The sequence below is a fragment of the Salvelinus fontinalis genome, chromosome 22 (assembly GCF_029448725.1).
Source record: "Salvelinus fontinalis isolate EN_2023a chromosome 22, ASM2944872v1, whole genome shotgun sequence".
Taxonomy (NCBI): Eukaryota; Metazoa; Chordata; class Actinopteri; order Salmoniformes; family Salmonidae; genus Salvelinus; species Salvelinus fontinalis.
This window is the reverse complement of record NC_074686.1, coordinates 35,409,285-35,419,266: the sequence shown is the minus strand read 5'-3', so window position 1 is coordinate 35,419,266 and position 9,982 is coordinate 35,409,285. Positions and strand designations below refer to the sequence as shown.

At 39.8% G+C, this 9,982-nt stretch overlaps 1 protein-coding gene across 1 annotated transcript; it reads left to right on the top strand.

Moving 5' to 3' along the window:
• The first annotated feature begins 6,730 nt into the window (after window positions 1–6,730).
• On the top strand, window positions 6,731–9,796 carry LOC129820244 (c-Myc-binding protein-like). Its single transcript, XM_055877276.1, has 5 exons — window positions 6,731–7,068; window positions 7,431–7,503; window positions 8,527–8,575; window positions 9,185–9,314; window positions 9,520–9,796. The coding sequence occupies exons 1-5, from the start codon at window positions 7,054–7,056 to the stop codon at window positions 9,562–9,564; spliced, it is 312 nt and encodes a 103-aa protein (XP_055733251.1). The 5' UTR covers window positions 6,731–7,053; the 3' UTR covers window positions 9,565–9,796.
• Window positions 9,797–9,982: the final 186 nt, after the last annotated feature.

The following is a 9,982-nucleotide window of genomic DNA, read 5'->3' as shown; positions in this document are numbered from 1 at the left end:
AGGTAACAGGAAACTCATCATTATGTGACAGTATGTCATCATTATGAGACAGTAAGTCATCATTAGGAGACAGTAAATCATTATTAGGAGATAGTAAGTCATTATTATGAGATACGTTTAGGCAATCTGTATCATTTGAATCCAATGTGCTCTTTGCATCAGGCCCTCAACTTTCAAGGATAACCTTATGTATATCCTATAGTCAATCTTACGTGTGAGTGTGCACGAGAGAGAGAGTTTGTGGTGATATTGTTCCATGTTAAATGGAATGCACAGTTTTGTTGATGTGAGTTGGTGCCTGTTTGATGACATCTGGTTGACATGAGATTTAATTCATATATTTTTTGAATTTTAAATTATTAATATATAACCATCGATTCTTGAAGAATGTAACTTGTAAATGCCTCATGAGCAACAGTCTTACCCCAAAAGTCAGATTGTTTGGGGGGTGGCGGTAAACAGGCTTCCATAAGTAAATTCAAATGGCACAGACAAACAAAACTTTACTGAGCTTTTCATTAACTTGAAAAGTGTTTCTTTAGCCAACATGTCAATGTTGTCACTGTAGAAGCTGCTTTTGACTTGAATGTGAAAAAGTCAAACACGAACAGAACTCCACAGGCTCCTGTATAGGCTACTTCTGGATCACAGATTACTCATCAACCTGTTTGTTCTTCGTCCCTGTTTTATGTTAGCCTGAGTGAATGAGTGCCAGTCTGTACTATCGTGTCAACTCCCAATTGACATGCCATGTTTTGCTTGACCATGACCAATGGAGTTGCCAAGAGCTCAAGCAGATCTGGGACCAGGCTGTATGTCGCACTAATATTGATTGATAAGAAGCTGATTGGGTAAAAACTGAAGCAGTGAACTACCATAAGGCTTAACTTTGTGTTGTCATTCATTCAGACTTGATTATGGTTCCTTACCGACTTACTCACCAGATTACATTCTCTGCGGTCACAAGAAACTGCTGGTCCCTGAAAAACTCTAGCAAGCAAGATATCAACACCCCCCCCCCCCCCCCCACACACACACAAAAAAAATGTACCTCCCATTTTCCACCACTCCAAACTGCAGGTCTGGGGTTGATTAGAGATTTACGTTCAATACGTTGTGGCTCCATCCTGCCACTACTCATTAGGCATGACAAAATGTATGAGCACATGTGGAGTATTAACGAGGCTTTGTGTCACATACATATTTCAACCTATTTATCTTGATAGTTTACCCTGTACTGTTAAAAGGCTTGTGGATATGCCTCAGGGGGGGGTTCTATAATGTTTCAATTATTTAAAAAATGGTGGGGAGGGGTCACATTATGCAATGGTATAATGAAACATTCTCTATGGTTGAAACCAACCAGCTGACCTAATCATTCCCAACATCAGAAGATCTACCTGAAGGACAACAACACATGGCTCATTAATTTTGAACATTTTAAATGTTACCTTTTTTTAAATCTAACATTTAACTAGACAAGTCAGTTAAGAACAAATTCTTATTTACAATGACGGCCTACACCGGCCAAACCCGGACGATGCTGGGTCAATTGTGCGCCGCCCTATTGGACTTCCAATCACGGCCGGTTGTAATACAGCCTGGATTCGAACCAGAGTGTCTGTAGTGACGCCTCAAGCACTGAGATGCAGTGCCTTAGACCGCTGCGCCACTCGGGAGTCCCATACATAGAAACATACAGTTGAAGTCGGAAGTTTACATACACTTAGGTTGGAGTCATTAAAACTCGTTTTTCAACCACTCCACAATTTTTTTTTAAGAAACTATAGTTTTGGCAAGTCGGTTAGGACATCTACTTTGTGTATGACACAAGTCATTCTTCCATCAATTGTTTACAGACAGATTTCACTGTATCACAATTACAGTGGGTCAGAAGTTTACATACACTAAGTTGACTGTGCCTTTAAACAGCCTGTAAAATTCCAGAAAATAATGTCATGGCTTTAGAAGCTTCTGATAGGCTAATTGACATAATTTCAATTAATTGGAGGTGTACCTGTGGATGTATTTCAAGCTCCTTCAAACTCAGTGCCTCTTTGCTTGACATCATGGGAAAATCAAAAGAAATCAGCCAAGACCTCAGAAAAAAAATTGTAGACCTCCACAAGTCTGGTTCATCTTTGGGAGCAATTTCCAAACACCTGAAGTTACCACGCTCATCTGTACAAACAATTGTACGCAAGTATAAACACCATGGGACCACGCAGCCGTCATACCACTCAGGAAGGACACACTTTCTGTCTCCTAAAGATGAACGTACTTTGGTGCGAAAAGTGCAAATCAATCCCATAACAACAGCAAAAGACCTTGTGAAGATGCTGGAGGAAACAGGTACAAAAGTATCTATATCCACAGTAAAATGAGTCCTGTATCGACATAACCTGAAAGGCCGCTCAGAAAGTAAGAAACCACTGCTCCAAAACCGCAATAAAAAAGCCAGAGTAAGGTTTGCAACTGCACATGGGGACAAAGATCGTACTTTTTGGAGAAATGTCCTTTGGTCTGAGGAAACAAAAATAGAACTGTTTGGCCATAATGACCATCATTATGTTTGGAGGAAAAAGGTGGAGGCTTGCAAGCCGAAGAACACAATGCCAACCGTGAAGCACAGTGATTGGCAGAATCATGTTGTTGGGGTGCTTTGCTGCAGGAGGGACTGGTGCACTTCCCAAATTAGATGGCATCATGAGGAAGAAAAATTATGTGGATATATTGAAGTTAAAGCTTAAAGCTTGGTCCCAAATGTGTCTTCCAAATGGACAATAACCCCAAGCATACTTCCAAAGTTGTAGCAAAATGGCTTAAGGACAACAAAGTCAAGGTATTGGCGTGGCCATCACAAAGCCCTGACCTCAATCCCATAGAAACTGTGTGGGCAGAACTGAAAAAGTGTGTGCGAGCAAGGAGGCCTACAAACCTGACTCGGTTACACCAGTTCTGTCAGAAGGAATGGGCCAAAATTCACCCAACTTATTGTGGGAAGCTTGTGGAAGGCTACCCGAAACATTTGACCCAAGTTAAACAATTTAAAGGCAATGCTACCAAATACTAATTGAGTGTATGTAAACTTCTGACCCACTGGGAATGTGATGAAAGAAATAAAATAAAAATAATAAATCCTTCTCTCTACTATTATTCTGACATTCACATTCTTAAAATAAAGTGGTGTTCCTAACTGACCTAAGACAGGGAATTTTTACTAAGATTAAATGTCAGTAATTGTGAAAAACTGAGTTTAAATGTATTTGGCTAAGGTGTATGTAAACTTCCGACTTCAACTGTACATAGAGTAAGGTCACCAACGTTGAGACAAAGTCACGGGTAGAGTAACACTAGCTAGGTTTCCATCTGATTGGTGACCGATATGTGAATATTCTAAAATATGCATTAAGAAAATATGCAAATTTTCCCACCAATGGTGTGTTCCCACCAAATTGACTTGCAATTTTTTGCCATTCACCATTATGATTAAATGGTTTGTCATTCATCTGATAACCCATTGGGTTGATTCTGCTGGTTCTACCATTGTGAGATTATGCTTGCATTGCTTTGTTCTGCTTTTGAGTGCAAACGGAGTGAATGATATCTAATATGTTGTCAGATGCCATAAGATGCCATTTTTTATTGAGTATATAAAACAATTGTGGTGAGTAAATTAAGCATTTAAAGGGTTTGAATTACAAGGGAAATGTGAATGTCTCCCACAATATTTTTCTGAAATTGTGTGAATCATTAATGATTTTTTTTCATTTGAATATTGTCGTTCATCACTGTAACGTTACCGTTTTAAACATCCAGTCTACCATTTCGGATCCTATGGTAAATGTATTGTCTTGAACAAAACAACATTTCCTCAGAGGTTAGAACAACAAGCAACTTGCCTAAATGGAGGATATCAAGTTTGTTTTGGCTCGTCATGGCACTGTTGGTCTATCACTGGGAGCAGTACATGACACTATTGATCTACTAAGGAAAAGAAGCACAGAAAAGCAGAGTATGATGTCTGTAACCAGGTTACCATCCAATCGTTTTATGCACGTAAAGTACATATTGGATTTTTTTTTTAAGTGTCACAACAGTCCTGATGGAGACAGCAAATATTTTCGGTAAACTTTCCAAATGTCGACAAAAAAAAATACGCTAGACAAGGCGGGATGTTTTTGTGTCGGTAAAATTAATTAATAATTTAGGCAAGTTGCTTGTTGTTCTAACCCACAGGTGTCAAACTCATTCCACGGAGGGCCGAGTGTCTGCGGGTTTTCGCTCCACCCTTGTACTTGATTGATGAATTAACATCACTAATTAGTTAGGAACTCCCCACACCTGGTTGTCTAGGGCTTTATTGAAAGGAAAGACCAAAAACCTGCAGACACAAGGCCCTCCGTGGAATGAGTTTGACACCCCTGTTCTAACCTCTGAGGAAATGTTGTCCAGTCCCCGAGGTCCTGATTGGTGTCACAGTTTTGCCCCAGCCCCAGCTAACATACCTGACTCTAATAATCACCTAATCATGATCTTCAGTTTAGAATGCAGTTTGATTAATCAGCTGTGTTTGCTAGGGATGGAGAGACAGTGTGACACCAATCAGGCCCTCGAGGACTGGAGTTGTCCACCCCTGCCCTATATAGTGCATTACTTTTGACCAGGCCCTGGTCTGGTCAAAAAAGTAATAAAGACAAACGCCTCTAAGCAGAGGAGAGTCACCTATTTTTGAATACATAAAAATCTGAAACTAGGCAATACAGCCTTCTCAATGTTTGCCATGGGTAGTGCAACATTAACTGTCCTAATAGTCTTACTTGAGCATCAATGACAAGATCATCTCATAGTCAAAGTCCACCTGACCAGGCAAATCCCAGATTTGGAAATTGACGAAAGAGCTGCTGGAGATGTCAACATTGTAGATGTTGTTGGTGTTCTCCAAGAACAGTGTCTCGTTTGGCGACATCTTGTGGAATACAACCTGGATAGTGGAGCACAATAAAGTGAATTTATGCTTGATCCGAAAATGTGGTCGGAGGCTTCGTGTAGCGGGTGTGACGCAATTGCGTATCTGCCAGAGACACGCAGTGGCCAAATCAAGCTCTGTCTGTACAGCATCGCCGTGCCTTCTTAAAAATTTTGTGGAGGGCACCGTACCGTATAGCTCCGCATTGACATGATTGGTTGACGGTAGGTGGGGGCGGTAAGTCCTGTACAAACACAAACTCCCTTCTTTGACAACTTCCTTCACTGTAGTCCTTGGTTTACTGTCACTTGACGTGTTCTCGATATCTGGTTCCTCCACTCCGTAGCCAAAATCCTTTGGGAAAGATTGTACAAAACCATAGCTCCCTGCCAACGCATAATCTTCGTACTGAATCGACATTTGCCTCAAATCTGCCATCTAATTAACGCTAGTAGCTGTTAAATCCACTGATCAAATTCAATCGTGTTTAGCTAGCACTGGTTTAGTTGACAACCAAGTGACTTGAAAATATATTATAGTGTTGTTATATAGTGTATTCACCACGAAATAAATACCAGCATTTTAGTGCCAAAGTAAACATCATTCATTTACACTGTAATTCTGCTTCCAAGCACTCCCAAGTGTTAGCTTGTCAACTAGGGTCGTCACTAGTTATCACAAAATCATAATTATGGTTAAACCCCGCCTATTTTCAAGTTTTAATGTCACATGAGCAAGTACAGTGGAATACATTTATTGTAAACTCAAAACCCAGCAATGCAATAATTAACAATGTAATACTAGGAAAAAACAGTAAGCATACTAAATACACAGGGTCAGTTCCAATACCGTATTTACAACGTGCAGGGATATTGGAATGATGGAGGTAGATGTGTATAGGTGTAAGTGACTGGGCAACAGGATATAAAGGCCTATTCGGACGGGATTCGTTTTACTGCGCGAGCTCGAGTAATGTAATTATGTACACGAGTACCAAACACCAAATCTGTCATTTTAGTCCCGTCCGAATCTGCCATGTCAAGAATTGTTACACGGCAGGAGAGTAACAATTCCAGACAGAATAACCTAATGTTTTTCTAGGCTAGCTCCAAAATCCTCTGATAATACTAGTCCTGTGCGAATCGACATCCCTGTGTTTTGAGAGAAATATTGAGAGAAGAGTTCGACAAGTGTTGCTCGCAGTTTGAGCAAAAAAACCAAGAACTGATTCGATACATTTAAAAGTGCTGCGTATAGTTTATATATGAAGGGCCTACATGTATCAAATTTCGCTGTGAATGCTTTTGTTAATACGTTATGTGCGAATGAATTGAACATCGCCAAATGCATCATACAAAAATATTGCGCCTATTTAATGCAACCCTTGCTGTTAATAGATCGCAAAGCAGCATACAACTGAGCTAAACGTTTGGAAATGACAAATTCACTTTCTCATTCATAGTCTAAAAACGCATATCAAGCGCAAGTGCGCTGTTTAGCCCTAACCGTAACCCTAATCACACTGCTAACATTATGCCTAACATTAATTAAGACCTAAAAGCAAATGTTTGTTTTGATAATTTTTTTTCGACATATCCATTTTCTTTACTTTATGGCTATGGTAACTAGTGACAACCGTCAATTTGTCTGTTTCGTCTCATTTCCGCCATAAACTGTATTTTCCCCGCTCCCTCAATGTCATTGGTACTCCAGCCAAACGCTGTTTCACTACACGGCCATGAGATGGCGCCAAATATATAGCTAGGGTTTTTGCCTAATGCCTTTACACAAGTAGCTCAGTTTCAGTTTCATTTATTAAATAACAAATAGTGAAGTAACCGACAGAGTATAGAAAAGTCCATCATCATTATCATCATATTAGAACATCATCAATCATTGACATTTTATCCCATAATTCACAGTTCAGCTAATTATTTTGTTGTCGTTTTGTCGTTATAGCAACGTACCACTGTGGGAGAAATTGCTTTGTTGCAGTCAGGCTCTAGGTCTTGTCGGCTGTTGCGTTGAAAGCTAGCTAGTTTACGAACGTTAATCATCATAACGCTACATATCTGTTCGCAATAATGGCCCATTACAGAGTAAGTATACGAAACTTTTCTTCAATGAACTTCAAACACGAGTGGTTTGAAGATATTTCTTTCATGTCCTATGTTTTCACTTGTTACTTTGTAACTAAGTTAGCTAACTAACTGCATTCATTGATTACTTTGTATCTAGCGTAGCCCTCATTCATTGGAATCAGCTGTGTGGTTGTGCTAGTTAAACAATTCGTTTTAAAAGTTTATGGTCAACCAGGCATATTTTTTTTTTGTATTCTGCTTACCTGCCTGGAAACTTTCAAAAGAAACTGAAGTAGAGTTATCTAGCTACAGCTTTAAATAGCCTATGCACAAATGTTTTGTTAGTCTTTTGAATCTTCTCATCATTGTTGATTTCACAGGCTTCAGAATCCAAGAGAGAACAATTTCGAAGGTATCTAGAAAAAGCTGGAGTTCTTGACAGTCTCACCAATGGTAGGCCTCTTTCAGAAATTGAAGAACATTACTGGCAAAGTTTCTTTAATATGCATAAAGTCTAAAGTTTCTCATACGGTATACTTTGATTTTGTGCCTCATGTTCATCATTTTGATTCCAAATCCTAACCACTTGCATAGTTTATAGCAGGGGTGTCAAACAGGCGAGGGTGTCCAATAAGGCCCACACATGATTTGAGTTACAAAAAACTCAATACACTTTAACATTTTAGATGTACATTTTAGTCATTTAGCATACAGTCTTATCCAGATAGACTTACAGGAGCAATTAGGGTTAAGTGCCTTGCTCAAGGACACATCGACAGATTTGTTACCTAGTCGGCTCAGGGATTCGAACCAGTGACCATTTGGTTAGTGGCCGAATGCTCTTAAAGGGAAACTTCAAAAATGTTCAACGTCATAGGTATCCAGCACCACCCCAACATCAACATATGTGAAAATGGTAGATAAGTGTTTACAATGACATCATCGGTGTGTATGAGGTGATTTTGACCAATTATTAGTAGGCAAATTGGTTGATGTAATTGAAAAACATATCTTTGTCATTCATAATCTCCAGCACCACCTCAACATTAACATAAGTGAAAATGGCGTATTTCTATGTTTTGTAGTAAAAAAGACAATGAAGTAGACATGAAATTTTTTTTACCTTTAACCGCTAGGCTACCTGCCGCCCATGACAAAAACAAATCGAAACTGTGTATAAATTTTAATCCACCTACATTCATACAGTTTCTTGACTTTGTCCAGCTTGTTATAATCACCGAAATGAAAACTAGACAGTCAGGGAGCATCAAATACCAACAGCGATGATTACTAGTTTTTTGCACATTTTCACAGTGAGGATATATAACACATATTCAGTGAGGCCCTATGGGACCTTGTTGAAGAACGAATGCGGCCCCCGGGGCAAAACCTGTTTGACACCCCTGATCTATAACAAAACCTGTTTGACTCACATATCACCACCAATATCCATAACAATTGTATTGCTGTTTGCAGTGTTGGTCGCCCTGTATGAGGAGCCAGATAAACCTAATAATGCTTTGGAGTATCCTTTTGTCTTGGTTTGATTAATATTCCAATATGATGACAACAACCATGAGCACCGCCTCAACTGATCCCGTTGGTGCAGATGATGCTTGCTGATTCAGCTAGTCACTCAGCGTTGGGCAGAGAGAATACCTTGCCTGAAATCTGATGACTACTGCCCCCCCTGGTGCAAAACGATCAAGTGTAGACTTTGTGTACATTACAGCAGCCTCGTCTAAAATTGTCGTTGTTCATGTGACGTCTTTTAAAAGGCTCTTTGTCTTATTGTTCTATTAACTAATTTACCGCCTGGTGATGTCACCAGGCAGGCCAAAACTACATCTCACCAAAACAGGCTGAAATTTCAGGTGGCCGTTTCAAACAGCTATTACACGAAAAGGGCATTATCATAATTCTCACAATTTCATAGCATTATGCAGTGGCTGGCCGGAGTGACCCCCCCCCCCCCAGACCAAATATTGCCTCTGGTGATATGGGTTCAAACCCTGATTACGCCACTTTCTATTCTATGCCCAGCAGCTCTCCTCTATCTCCCCATCTCAATCACTTCTTGTTCACTGTAGCTATCAACAACAAGAGTTTAGACTAGCCTTCACCTAAACCCCAGCTTTCTAAAGCATCACCTTGGTGTGGCTGGTGCTGAGCCAGGAGACGCGGAGGCCCTTCGTCTGGAGCTAACTGAGCTACAGCAGAAGTGGGATCTTCTCATGGAGGAAAACAAAGACCTCAGAAACAGGGTCAGAGAGAATTGAACATTTTTCCTAAATTCAAGGGTTTGTTTCCCGGAACCAGATTAAGTTTAGATTCTCCATTGATCTTGTTTTTTTTATAGCCCAGAACTAGACTTAATCTGTATCCGGGGAAACTACCCCCAAAATACCCCAAAAATATCTAATCCCGGTATGTTGCAAATACCAGACTTTTCTCTACTTTGTTTTACAGCTTCTGCAGTATGAACCAGCACCCGAGGATGGAGCAGCAGAGTAGCGGAGTTGGTTGACTTGTTCTTTTTGTCCACTGTTTTGAGAGAAAAAAGGCACTTCTGAAGCTATTATTTCTTAGTAGTATTATGACACTATACCCAAGGATGGAAGAACTGTTAATTGCAAAAGCAATGTATTTTTGTTAAGTAGTATTTTCTGTGTACAGGCACTTGTTCAATCTAAAGTGTCAACTATTTCTTTCCAATTTCAAGTCAATAAATACTATTTTCAGCAAATATTCCTAATGCAAAGTTATTGTGTTGCTGTGTCTCTAGATGGAATTCCCAACTGATCCTTGCCTATTCATTTAAATGCCACACACACAGGGTCACCGTGACTAAAGGCCTACTACAACTTCTGGTCCAGTATGGGGTTAGCATTCAAAGCCAATGTTCTTGCCTGTTGCTGTTTGGATTTATATT